This window comes from Pseudophryne corroboree, chromosome 3 (genome assembly GCF_028390025.1).
Source record: "Pseudophryne corroboree isolate aPseCor3 chromosome 3, aPseCor3.hap2, whole genome shotgun sequence".
Taxonomy (NCBI): Eukaryota; Metazoa; Chordata; class Amphibia; order Anura; family Myobatrachidae; genus Pseudophryne; species Pseudophryne corroboree.
In genome coordinates, this window is record NC_086446.1 from 597,942,706 (window position 1) to 597,957,127 (window position 14,422).

The following is a 14,422-nucleotide window of genomic DNA, read 5'->3' on the forward strand; positions in this document are numbered from 1 at the left end:
ATCCTGGGAAAGATGATAGCTTCCTACGAAGCAATTCCATTCGGCAGGTTTCATGCAAGTACCTTTCAGTGGGACCTGTTGGACAAGTGGTTCGGGTCGCATCTTCAGATGCATCGGCTGATAACCCTGTCTCCAAGGACAAGGTTGTCTCTGCTGTGGTGGCTGCAGAGTGCTCATCTTCAAGAGGGCCGCAGATTCGGCATACAGGACTGGGTCCTGGTGACCACGGATGCCAGCCTTCGAGGCTGGGGGGCAGTCACACAGTGAAGAAACTTCCAAGGACTATGGTCAAGTCAGGAGACTTCCCTGCACATAAATATTCTGGAACTGAGGGCCATTTACAATGCCCTAAGTCAGGCAAAAACCCTGCTTCAAAACCAGCCGGTACTGATCCAGTCAGACAACATCACGGCGGTCGCCCATGTAAACCGACAGGGCGGCACGAGAAGCAGGACGGCAATGGCAGAAGCCACAAGGATTCTCCGATGGGCGGAAAATCACATGTTAGCACTGTCAGCAGTGTTCATTCCGGGAGTGGACAACTGGGAAGCAGACTTCCTCAGCAGGCACGACCTCCACCCGGGAGAGTGGGGACTTCATCCAGAAGTCTTTCAAATGATTGTAAACCGTTGGGAAAGGCCACAGGTGGACATGATGGCGTCCCGCCTCGACAAAAAGCTAGAAAAGTACTGCGCCAGGTCAAGGGAACCGCAGGCGATAGCTGTGGACGCTCTAGTGACACCGTGGGTGTACCGGTCGGTTTATGTGTTCCCTCCTCTTCCTCTCATACCAAAGGTACTGAGGATAATAAGGAGAAGAGGAGTAAGAACTATACTCATTGTTCCGGATTGGCCAAGAAGAGCTTGGTACCCGGAACTTCAAGAAATGATCTCAGAGGACCCATGGCCTCTGCCGCTCAGACAAGACCTGCTGCAGCAGGGGCCCTGTCTGTTCCAAGACTTACCGCGGCTGCGTTTGACGGCATGGCGGTTGAACACCGGATCCTGAAGGAAAAGGGCATTCCGGATGAAGTCATTCCTACGCTGATTAAAGCTAGGAAAGAAGTAACCGCAAACCATTATCACCGCATATGGCGAAAATATGTTGCGTGGTGTGAGGCCAGGAAGGCCCCAACGGAGGAATTTCAGCTGGGCCGTTTCCTGCACTTCCTACAGTCAGGGGTGACTATGGGCCTTAAATTGGGTTCCATTAAGGTCCCGATTTCGGCTCTATCGATTTTCTTCCAGAGAGTACTGGCTTCACTACCTGAAGTTCAAACTTTTGTTAAGGGAGTGCTGCATATTCAGCCCCCTTTTGTGCCTCCAGTGGCACCTTGGGATCTCAACGTGGTGTTGGATTTCCTAAAGTCACATTGGTTTGAGCCACTGAAAACCGTGGATTTGAAATATCTCACGTGGAAAGTGGTCATGTTGTTGGCCTTAGCTTCGGCCAGGCGTGTATCAGATTGGTGGCTTTGTCATGTAAAAGCCCTTATCTGATTTTCCATATGGATAGGGCAGAATTGAGGACTCGTCCCCAGTTTCTCCCCAAAGTGGTATCAGCTTTTCATCTGAACCAACCTATTGTGGTGCCTGCGGCTACAAATGACTTGGAGGCTTCCAAGTTGTTGGATGTAGTCAGGGCCCTGAAAATCTATGTTTCCAGGACAGCTGGAGTCAGAAAGACTGACTCGCTCTTTATCCTGTATGCGCCCAACAAGTTGGGTGCACCTGCTTCAAAGCAGACTATTGCTCGCTGGATCTGTAGTACGATTCAGCTTGCACATTCTGCGGCTGGACTGCCGCATCCTAAATCAGTGAAAGCCCATTCCACGAGGAAGGTGGGCTCTTCTTGGGCGGCTGCCCGAGGGGTCTCGGCTATTCAACTTTGCCGAGCAGCTACTTGGTCGGGGTCAAACACGTTTGCTAAATTCTACAAGTTTGACACCCTGGCTGAGGAGGACCTAGAGTTTGCCCATTCGGTGCTGCAGAGTCATCCGCACTCTCCCGCCCGTTTGGGAGCTTTGGTATAATCCCCATGGTCCTTACGGAGTCCCCAGCATCCACTTAGGACGTTAGAGAAAATAAGAATTTTCTCACCGGTAATTCTATTTCTCGTAGTCCGTAGTGGATGCTGGGCGCCCATCCCAAGTGCGGATTGTCTGCAATACTTGTATATAGTTATTGCTTAACTAATGGGTTATTGTTGAGCCATCTGTTGAGAGGCTCAGTTGTTATCATACTGTTAACTGGGTATTGTATCACGAGTTATATGGTGTGATTGGTGTGGCTGGTATGAGTCTTACCCGGGATTCAAAATCCTTCCTTATTGTGTCAGCTCTTCCGGGCACAGTATCCTAACTGAAGTCTGGAGGAGGGTCTTAGTGGGAGGAGCCAGTGCACACCAGTAGTCTAAAGCTTTCTTTATAGTTGTGCCCAGTCTCCTGCGGAGCCGCTAATCCCCATGGTCCTTACAGAGTCCCCAGCATCCACTACGGACTACGAGAAATAGAATTACCGGTGAGTAAATTCTTATTATTGCCTTGCTTAGTTGAGGAGTCAGGATAAAGATGGTGAAGGGAGTCACTATATACATTACCATTCTACTTGAGTTAACATTTTCCTGTCTCTACTCAGCTGACCAAGAATTAACCCATGCCTGAAGGCTGTCATGGAGTTTGAAAAATAAATCAAACTAATTCTTATATAGCTGAGAAGATGTTTCTTGGCCTATACTATTTAAAACATGAAATCTGCACCGTAGTGGACATACCTAAAAGTTTCCCCTTAATAGTTTAGGTCACTAAGAGTAGGAAGGCGGTGGGACTTAGTAACCTCATGCCTGCACATAAGCCCCACCCCACATGGCACTATACTACAAATGTTTAAAAGCCAGAATATGGGTGAGATGGCGGTATCTTTCTCATTGTGTACCCTCATTCAGCTTACATATGTGTCCTCATATACAGTAGTATTGCCACAGCCGAGCCAAACAGCACTTCTGTGTACACCAGGTCGAGCGAGACTAAAGGTCCATACACACTTAACGATATAATGAGCGACGTCGCTCATTTTCCCCCTCCTTGAGCGACGTCGCTCATTATAGCGACGTCGCTCATTTTCCCCCTCCTTGAGCGACGTCGCTCATTATATCGTTAAGTGTGTATGCCGCCAGCGACGACCGATGTGCGGCCCCGCGGGTCGGCAACGATCGTCGCTGTCGGTAGGGCATGCATGAAGGATGTGGACTGTCGTCCACAACCTTCATGCAGGGCTGGCGGGGGCGTGACGTCACTGAGCGATATGAGAGGTCATATCGCTCAGTGCGTACAGGCGGCCGCCGACCGGCCGGCCCGGGAGGGGGAGACGTTAGACGATGTCGCTCACAGAGCGACATCGTCTAATGTGTATGGGCCTTAAGCTTGTGCAGAGCATCTTTTTTTTTTTTTTCCACATGAATGTGTCTTAGTTTAAAAAAAAATGAAACACTTGCTTAAATTAAACAATGCGCCATTCCTTGTGGCATTTTGAGGCTTTGTGTATGAGGACTCAGCTGTATGTGACCCTGTGAGAAGTTATTTTCTTGTAATCACTATGGAACACACAGATGAGGGAGTGTGCCTCTTAGTTGATGTTTACTGTTAATCACAGCCTATATGTTGCGGCACTAGCTCTTCCTGATTTGCCTCTTTACCAAGGCAAAGCAGGAAGCAGTACCGACATGATTTATTAACATCTCTTCTCTCTGAGTGCTTCAGTGAACACTTCCTCCTCTGGTGATCCCTGCCAAACCCCACAGCACATCAGTCTAGTGCTGATGCACTGTGTTTCACCCCCGGCTGGCTTTACTAGGCATGCGTGAGATCCCGCAAGTATTGCGAGATCTCCCATGCAGGCTGGAGCCCAGCAGCCGCCAGAGCCAGGTATACTGCTGTGATGAGGCGATGACAGCTGTAGAAATCGATAGCTGCAGCTGTCAGGACGGTCTATGCCACTGACCGTTCACACATTGGCTGGCACATCGGCACACTACGTTGTACTGTAGATAGCAGCGCCACTAATAATAACGGGGTTACATCACCACATTGATACATGGGGTAGAAGCGGTATCACCACTAAACCCAATAATACCTAATAATACATCTCCCTCCTTCTGTACTTAAGGCACCCAACCATCCAGGTTTTTAGGATATCCATGCTTGAATACTGGTGGCTTATTTAGTTTCTCAAATAGTTCCTATGTGGCATCAATGACAAATTTGAATTAACCATCTGTGCTCAACCTTGGATATTCTGTTATGTTGCCTTGAGGTCCAAGATTGGGAACCACTGCCCTATGCTTCAGAAAGTGTTGAAAAGTCTTTAATATTCAGATCCCCTCATATTATACGTTGGGTTGTTTACTTTTTAGAATGGTATGCTTTGTTGGGCTACCTTATTACACCTACACATTTGACAGATTTAATTCAAATAAGCAATAAATAAAAATGGATTGTAGTAATAGATTAATTTATACACCCTACGATGTGCAGTCCTGGTCATCGGCATTGTCAAAGTTTATTCAATGAGTATCTCTGTAGATTTTGAATAACATTTTGCATTAATAATTTTGTACATGTTTCGTTAAAATTAGTTCAGTTATTTGTAAGATTAGCTCATGGAGGCTTTTGTATACTGTACATATCTGAAATCTAAAACCTCCATCATTTAAATATTGATGTATTTGTGGCAGATGTACTAGCACAATTGAGTTTTAGTAATTAATAAAATGTAAGAACTCTGCTCATATCATTGTGTAAGGATAATTCACCAGATGTTGTTTGCAATTGCACAGCTGATTCCAAACTGTTATTTATGTAAATTCATTATTTGTTTTACAAACGTATGTGAATTTGAATAAAAGTATGTTTTTATTTTGTTGAATGAATAGGAACTTCAGTGTTCTTCAGCCAGTTATTTGTATTTGTTATGTCTATTTTGTGAATTATTCCACTTCCATGCTGAAGAGTTGTCCTCATTATTTCAAGTATTGTATAAAAATAAATATCAAGGAACATTGCTATAGGGGCCCAGTATTAGAAATTTGTAATTAGTAACACCAGCATTTTCATGCACATAGTTTAAATACTAAATCTCAACCTCCATCAATATTTAACCCTATCCCATGCGCTTATACTTATCTAACCAAAAGCCCAGCTTGAGCTAAACGATCTGTGATCTTCCCCCATCATATTCCTTTGATTTAATAACGCTTCCTGCATTCAAAATGTTGTCAGTGGAAGTTTTTGCGCTGTGGCAAACATCTACCACACAAGCTTCTGCAAAGGGGATTGTGTCCCAGTAATTTCTTAACTGTCCCTGCTTTTAGAAAAAGAACACAAACTTACAAAATATATATATTTCCATATACATCCTTCTCTCAGAACAGAGAACCTTGCTTAGGGTGTGTATGGAGTAGTTTGTATTGAGGGTCATGCCACATGCTACTGTGTACTACAGTACTTTTTCTGCGGTCGCCTTCAGTGAGTGCCTCTAGATCTTGAGTGAGACGTGGATAGAATAGTATTACTGTTTGAAAGTCCCTCTGTTTAATGATGGCTCATGTTGAGTGATAGGTGGATGGAGTAGTATGCTGTTTACTAGGGAATGTCCCTCTGTTTAATGATGGCACATCTTGAGTGAGAGGTGGATGGAGTAGTATGCTGTTTGACTAGGGAAAGTCCCTCTGTTTAATGATGGCTCATCTTGAGTGAGAGGTGGATGGAGTAGTATGGTATGCTGTTTGATTAGGGAAAGTCCCTCTGTTTAATGATGACTCATCTTGAGTGAGAGGTGGATGGAGTAGTATGCTGTTTGACTAGGGAAAGTCCCTCTGTTTAATGATGGCTCATCTTGAGTGAGAGGTGGATGGAGTAGTATGCTGTATACTAGGGAAAGTCCCTCTGTTTAATGATGGCACATCTTGAGTGAGAGGTGGATGGAGTAGTATGCTGTTTGACTAGGGAAAGTCCCTCTGTTTAATGATGGATCATCTTGAGTGAGAGGTGGATGGAGCAGTATGCTGTTTGACTAGGGAAAGTCCCTCTGTTTAATGATGACTCATCTTGAGTGAGAGGTGGATGGAGTAGTATGCTGTTTACTAGGGAAAGTCCCTCTGTTTAATGATGACTCATCTTGAGTGAGAGGTGGATGGAGTAGTATGCTGTTTACTAGGGAATGTCCCTCTGTTTAATGATGGCACATCTTGAGTGAGAGGTGGATGGAGTAGTATGCTGTTTACTAGGGAAAGTCCCTCTGTTTAATGATGACTCCTCTCCCATTTACATCTCTGATTTTATCTCCCTTTTCTCTAACGTCCTAAGTGGATGCTGGGACTCCGTAAGGACCATGGGGAATAGCGGCTCCGCAGGAGACTGGGCACAAAAGTAAAAGCTTGAACTAGCTGGTGTGCACTGGCTCCTCCCCCTATGACCCTCCTCCAAGCCTCAGTTAGATTCTTGTGCCCGAACGAGAAGGGTGCATGCTAGGTGGCTCTCCTGAGCTGCTTAGAGTAAAAGTTTATTTTAGGTTTTTTATTTTCAGTGAGTCCTGCTGGCAACAGGCTCACTGCATCGTGGGACTAAGGGGAGAAGAAGCGAACTCACCTGCGTGCAGAGTGGATTGGGCTTCTTAGGCTACTGGACATTAGCTCCAGAGGGACGATCACAGGTTCAGCCTGGATGGGTCCCGGAGCCGCGCCGCCGGCCCCCTTACAGAGCCAGAAGAACGAAGAGGTCCGGTGAAATCGGCGGCAGAAGACGTTCCTGTCTTCAACTAAGGTAGCGCACAGCACTGCAGCTGTGCGCCATTGCTCTCAGCACACTTCACACTCCGGTCACTGAGGGTGCAGGGCGCTGGGGGGGAGCGCCCTGAGACGCAATAAAAACTGAAATACCTTAGGATGGCAAAAGAAATACATCACATATAGCTCCTGGGCTATATGGATGTATTTAACCCCTGCCAGTTTTCCAGAAAAAAGCGGGAGATAAGGCCGTCGGGAAGGGGCGGAGCCTATCTCCTCAGCACACAAGCGCCATTTTCCCTCACAGTTCCGCTGGAAGGACGGCTCCCTGACTTTCCCCTGCAGTCCCTACAGAATCAGGGTAAAAACGAGAGAGGGGGGGCACTATTGGCAGCTAAATTATAAACAGCAGCTATAAAAGGGAGTAACACTTATATAAGGTTATCCCTATATATATATATATATATATATATATATATATAGCGCTCTGGTGTGTGCTGGCAAACTCTCCCTCTGTCTCCCCAAAGGGCTAGTGGGGTCCTGTCCTCTATCAGAGCATTCCCTGTGTGTGTGCTGGGTGTCGGTACGATTGTGTCGACATGTATGAGGAGGAAAATGATGTGGAAGCAGAGCAATTGCCTGTGTTAGTGATGTCACCCCCTAGGGACTCGACACCTGACTGGATGGTTGTATTTAAAGAACTACGTGACAATGTCAGCACTTTACAAAAAACTGTTGACGACATGAGACAGCCGACAAATCAATTAGTGCCTGTCCAGGCGTCTCAGACACCGTCAGGGGCGATAAAACGCCCGTTACCTCAGTGGGTCGACACAGACCCAGACACAGATACTGAGTCCAGTGTCGACGGTGAGGAGACAAACGTAATGTCCAGTAGGGCCACACGTTACATGATCACGGCAATGAAGGAGGCATTGAACATTTCTGACACTACAAGTACCACAAAGAAGGGTATTATGTGGGGAGTAAAAAAAAACTACCAGTAGCTTTTACTGAGTCAGATGAATTAAATGAGGTGTGTGATAAAGCGTGGGTTTCCCCCGATAAAAAAGTGCTAATTTCTAATAAATTATTGGCACTATACCCTTTCCCGCCAGAGGTTAGGGCGCGTTGGGAAACACCCCCTAGAGTAGATAAAGCGCTCACACGTTTATCTAAACAAGTAGCGTTGCCGTCTCCTGATACGGCCGCCCTCAAAGAACCAGCGGATAGAAGGCTGGAAAATGTCCTGAAGGGTATATACACACATACTGGTGTTATACTGCGACCAGCAATCGCCTCAGCCTGGATGTGCAGTGCTGGAGTGGCGTGGTCGGATTCCCTGACTGAAAATATTGATACCCTGGATAGGGACAGTATATTACTAACTGTAGAGCATTTGAAGGATGCATTACTATATATGCGTGATGCACAGAGGGATATTTGCACCCTGGCATCAAGAGTGAGTGCTATGTCCATTTCTGCCAGAAGAGCGTTATGGACGCGACAGTGGTCAGGGGATGCGGATTCCAAACGACATATGGAAGTATTGCCGTATAAAGGGGAGGAGTTATTTGGGGCCGGTCTATTGGACCTGGTGGCCACGGCAACGGCCGGAAAGTCCACCTTTTTACCCCAGGTCACCTCTCAGCAGAAAAAGACACCGTCTTTTCAAACTCAGTCCTTTCGTTCCCATAAGTACAAGCGGGCAAAAGGCCACTCATTTCTGCCCCGGGGCAGAGGAAGAGGAAAAAGACTGCACCAGGCAGCCTCTTCCCAGGAGCAGAAGCCCTCCTCTGCTTCTGCCAAGTCTTCAGCATGACGCTGGGGCTTTACAAGCGGACTCGGACACGGTGGGGGCCCGTCTCAAAAATGTCAACGCGCAGTGGGCTCACTCGCAAGTGGACCCCTGGATTCTGCAGGTAGTATCACAGGGGTACAAACTGGAATTCGAGACGTCTCCCCCTCGCCGGTTCCTGAAGTCTGCTCTACCAAAGTCTCCCTCCGACAGGGAGGCAGTTTTGGAAGCCATTCACAAGCTGTATTCCCAGCAGGTGATAATCAAGGTACCTCTCCTACAACAGGGAAAGGGGTATTATTCCACGCTGTTTGTGGTACCGAAGCCGGACGGCTCGGTGAGACCAATTTTAAATCTAAAATCCTTGAACACTTACATAAAGAGGTTCAAATTCAAGATGGAGTCACTCAGAGCAGTGATAGCAAACCTGGAAGAAGGGGACTATATGGTGTCTCTGGACATCAAAGATGCTTATCTCCACGTCCCAATCTACCCTTCTCACCAAGGGTACCTCAGGTTTGTAGTACAAAACTGTCATTATCAGTTTCAGACGCTGCCGTTTGGGTTGTCCACAGCACCTCGGGTCTTTACCACGGTAATGGCCGAAATGATGATTCTTCTTCGAAGAAAAGGCGTTTTAATTATCCCTTACTTGGACGATCTCCTGATAAGGGCAAGGTCCAGGGAACAGTTAGAAGTCGGAGTAGCACTATCTCAGTTAGTGTTACGTCAGCACGGGTGGATTCTAAATATTCCAAAATCGCAGCTGATTCCAACAACACGTCTCCTGTTCCTAGGAATGATTCTGGACACAGTCCAGAAAAAGGTGTTTCTCCCAGAGGAGAAGGCCAGGGAGTTATCCGAGCTAGTCAGGAATCTCCTAAAACCAGGCCAGGTGTCAGTGCATCAGTGCACGAGGGTCCTGGGAAAAATGGTGGCTTCTTACGAAGCGATTCCATTCGGAAGATTCCATGCAAGAACGTTTCAGTGGGATCTTCTGGACAAATGGTCCGGATCGCATCTTCAGATGCATCAGCGGATAACCCTGTCGCCAAGGACAAGGGTGTCTCTTCTGTGGTGGCTGCAGAGTGCTCATCTACTAGAGGGCCGCAGATTCGGCATTCAGGATTGGATCCTGGTGACCACGGATGCCAGCCTGAGAGGCTGGGGAGCAGTCACACAGGGACGAAATTTCCAGGGCTTGTGGTCAAGCATGGAAACATCTCTTCATATAAACATTCTGGAACTAAGGGCCATTTACAATGCCCTAAGTCAAGCAAAACCCCTGCTTCAGGGTCAGGCGGTATTGATCCAATCGGACAACATCACGTCAGTCGCCCACGTAAACAGACAGGGCGGCACGAGAAGCAGGAGGGCGATGGCAGAAGCTGCAAGGATTCTTCGCTGGGCGGAGAATCATGTGATAGCACTGTCAGCAGTGTTCATTCCGGGAGTGGACAACTGGGAAGCGGACTTCCTCAGCAGACACGACCTTCACCCGGGGGAGTGGGGACTTCATCCAGAAGTCTTCCAAGAGATGGTAAACCGTTGGGAAAAACCAAAGGTGGACATGATGGCGTCCCGTCTCAACAAAGTGGACGCTCTGGTAACACCATGGGTGTACCAGTCAGTGTATGTGTTCCCTCCTCTGCCTCTCATACCAAAAGTACTGAGAATCATAAAAAGGAGAGGAGTAAGAACTATACTCGTGGTTCCGGATTGGCCAAGAAGGACTTGGTACCCGGAACTTCAAGAGATGCTCACGGAGGAACCGTGGCCTCTACCTCTAAGAAAGGACCTGCTCCAGCAGGGGCCTTGTCTCTTCCAAGACTTACCGCGGCTGCGTTTGACGGCATGGCGGTTGAACGCCGGATCCTGAAGGAAAAAGGCATTCCAGAAGAAGTCATCCCTACCCTGATAAAGGCCAGGAAGGATGTAACCGCAAAACATTATCACCGCATTTGGCGAAAATATGTTGCGTGGTGTGAGGCCAAAGAGGCCCCTACAGAGGAATTTCAACTGGGTCGCTTCCTACATTTCCTGCAAACAGGACTGTCTATGGGCCTAAAATTAGGGTCCATTAAGGTTCAAATTTCGGCCCTGTCGATTTTCTTCCAAAAAGAACTGGCTTCAGTGCCTGAAGTCCAGACGTTTGTCAAAGGGGTACTGCATATACAGCCTCCTTTTGTGCCCCCGGTGGCACCTTGGGATCTCAATGTGGTTTTGGGGTTCCTAAAATCACATTGGTTTGAACCACTCACCACTGTGGAATTAAAATATCTCACATGGAAGGTGGTAATGCTGTTAGCCCTGGCTTCAGCCAGGCGTGTCTCAGAATTGGCGGCTTTATCTTATAAAAGCCCTTACCTGATTTTTCACACGGATAGGGCAGAATTGAGGACTCGTCCTCAATTTCTCCCAAAGGTGGTTTCAGCGTTTCACGTGAACCAGCCTATTGTGGTGCCTGCGGCTACTAGGGACTTGGAGGACTCCAAGTTACTGGACGTAGTCAGGGCCCTGAAAATATATGTTTCCAGGACGGCTGGAGTCAGGAAATCTGACTCGCTGTTTATCCTGTATGCACCCAACAAGCTGGGTGCTCCTGCTTCTAAGCAGACGATTGCTCGTTGGATTTGTAGTACAATTCAGCTTGCACATTCTGTGGCAGGCCTGCCACAGCCAAAATCTGTAAAAGCCCAATCCACAAGGAAGGTGGGCTCATCTTGGGCGGCTGCCCGAGGGGTCTCGGCTTTACAACTTTGCCGAGCAGCTACTTGGTCAGGGGCAAACACGTTTGCTAAATTCTACAAATTTGATACCCTGGCTGAGGAGGACCTGGAGTTCTCTCATTCGGTGCTGCAGAGTCATCCGCACTCTCCCGCCCGTTTGGGAGCTTTGGTATAATCCCCATGGTCCTTACGGAGTCCCAGCATCCACTTAGGACGTTAGAGAAAATAAGAATTTACTTACCGATAATTCTATTTCTCATAGTCCGTAGTGGATGCTGGGCGCCCATCCCAAGTGCGGATTGTCTGCAATACTTGTATATAGTTATTGTTACAAAATTCGGGTTATTATTGTTGTGAGCCATCTTTTCAGAGGCTCCTTCGTTTATCATACTGTTAACTGGGTTCAGATCACAGGTTGTACGGTGTGATTGGTGTGGCTGGTATGAGTCTTACCCGGGATTCAAGATCCTTCCTTATTATGTACGCTCGTCCGGGCACAGTATCCTAACTGAGGCTTGGAGGAGGGTCATAGGGGGAGGAGCCAGTGCACACCAGCTAGTTCAAGCTTTTACTTTTGTGCCCAGTCTCCTGCGGAGCCGCTATTCCCCATGGTCCTTACGGAGTCCCAGCATCCACTACGGACTATGAGAAATAGAATTATCGGTAAGTAAATTCTTATTTACACTCCCACCCGTCCACTTTGCTCTTCTAATGCACATCGCCTCTCCTGCTTAACAATTACTTCCTCCCATTCCTACCTCAAAGTTTTGCACGTGCTGCTCTTTATCTCTGGAATTCTCTACCTCTCCCCTCAGACTCTCCTTCTCTCTACGAAACTTCAGATGTGCTCTTAAGACCGACTTATTCACCAAACCCAGCCAACTCTCATCCTAACCCTCTGTTCCACTCTCACTGTCTGTCCCATCTATGTTACACCTGTATTTCTGCCCCTCCCCTTTACAATGTAAGCTTTCATGAGCATGGTTCTCTACCCTCATGTGCTTATCCTTCTCTTATTCAAACCATCTTCTACTCCATACTCCCTTCAAAGGCTCCAAATCCTTTGGCTTTTTGCCATCCTAATACTTATTTCAGTGTTGTCTGCTGGGGATGCAGTCAATTTGCCGGCTGTTAGGATCGCGTCAGTCAGGATACTGATGCCGGAATCCCGACAGCTAACAATGCCGACAGCCAGAATCCCAGCGCACCAGGGCTATTCCCACTTGTGGGTGTCCATGACACCCATAGAGTGAGAATAGAACCTGTGGCAAGCGCAGTGAGCCCTTAAAGAGACTCTTTGTGCTCGTCCTGCTGCCAATATTCTGGTGAGCGGGATGCCGCTGTCGAGATCTTGACAGCTGGCATCCCACTCGCCAGTAAATAGTATGTTTGCCGATGCATATTTTATATTCCCTGTACTTGTCCTGTATTGTCTTGAACTGTAAGTCATTGTTTTCTTATTTTGCTTCTTTGTTTGTGTAACTGGGCGCTGTGGATCCTGTGTAGAGCTCTATAAATAAAGGATAACAGTGCATACATATCAAAATAGTATGCTTTGGGGTCCTTTTCTAATTGAATGTAGAGAATATTGAAATGCACTAAAACTTGAGGAAATATTCTTTCTTTTAATGTAAGCCCTTAGCAATGACCTGGTTTCTGCTTTGCATTATGTTCTGCACAGCAACACACCATGGATGCAGTTTAATGCAATCTTAATACTTCTGATCACTTGGGTGCAACTTTAGTACATGAAAAATAGTCATACAGTAAGTTGATCAGTGAGAATTCTGTAAAAAAGCAATGTATTATTGGAGAGTTTATATTTTTTTTCGCTGTCGGCATATTTAACCATGACTTTGGCATGCAGTCACTTTGTTGGCATTCACGCCAACATGTACAGAATATCGACAATTAACTTGAAGACAGCCATGGTATCAACACCCGATTCTAGTGTTAGGATTGTATTAAGGTTAGGCTTAGATTGATAGTAAATGTGAAATAACATTGTTGAAATGTGGCATACTGTCGGCATTCACAGTATGGACATTCTGTACATCATCCTGAATGTTGACTTTTTTTTTTTTTTACAGATTTGGGCCTGGATCAGTTTATAGTAAAACGATATGATGGAAAGGTGAGTACATTCTGTGTTTACTGTATGAATAATGTACATTTAGGATAGCTGCTTACAGGTCGTGATGCTGAAAAGGAACACGTGCATGAAGAATTTTATAGATGTGCATTTTTTATACTTTATTAAACCGTTCACTTCTCACTTCAATCTTTTCTTCTATTTTTTCTTTGACACAATTCTATCTATCTATCTATCTATCTATCTATCTATCTATCTATCTATCTATCTATCTATCTATCATCAAACAGGGATAGCTTGTTATGGATTTACAAAATATGCGCAAGTAGATTACTTTTATAGACATGTGTACGCCATTGTTCACAGTAATGGAAAAAATGCACTCAACAATGTTATTCAAATGTACATTGTAAATATGTGGGGACCATTTACATTTAAGGGGAGTATTCAATTAGTGTTGGATACTCTCAGACACTGAGGATCCGACACTTCAGTATTCTATTGTGGGCCATTTCCCCTCTGATTCCGACCATTCATTTTCACCCTTTCTTTAGGGGCGAAAATGAATGGTCGAAAATGGACCCGTTTTCGTCCGCGGTGGGGTTGAAAACACATGCATGGGCAGAGATTCCGCTCATCCATGTGTTTTTCAACATTTTGGCATTTTCAACAGGGCGGAATAACGGCTATTCAATTGAATATTGAAGTGTGAGAAAGTGCCATTTTTCCGCTCGGTTGAATATACCAACACTAAATGATTATCCCCTTTAGGGGTATATTCAATTAAAGTCGGATCCATTCCGACATACATTTGTCGGAATGGATCCGACAGGACATATTCATTTGGCCGTTCTTGACAATCTCAATCCAACTTAAAAAAAAAAAGGCATATTGCGGAGATGAGGGAGCTTGAGAGGAGGAGAAGGGGGAGAGCAGCGGGTAGAGCAGGAACCCAGCGGCTACAGAAGTGTAGCAGGAAGATGAGGCACCGCCGCCAGATCTCACGGCAGCGCCCACCCAGCT

General features: G+C 46.4%; 1 protein-coding gene across 1 annotated transcript in view; it reads left to right on the forward strand.

Moving 5' to 3' along the window:
- MICU1 (mitochondrial calcium uptake 1) overlaps positions 1-14,422 on the forward strand; it is a 540,637-nt gene that overhangs the window by 231,364 nt on the left and 294,851 nt on the right. Inside the window, exon 5 of the mRNA XM_063961487.1 lies at positions 13,398-13,441. Within this exon, the coding sequence (XP_063817557.1) occupies positions 13,398-13,441 (44 nt within the window). The remainder of the gene's footprint in view (positions 1-13,397; positions 13,442-14,422) is intronic.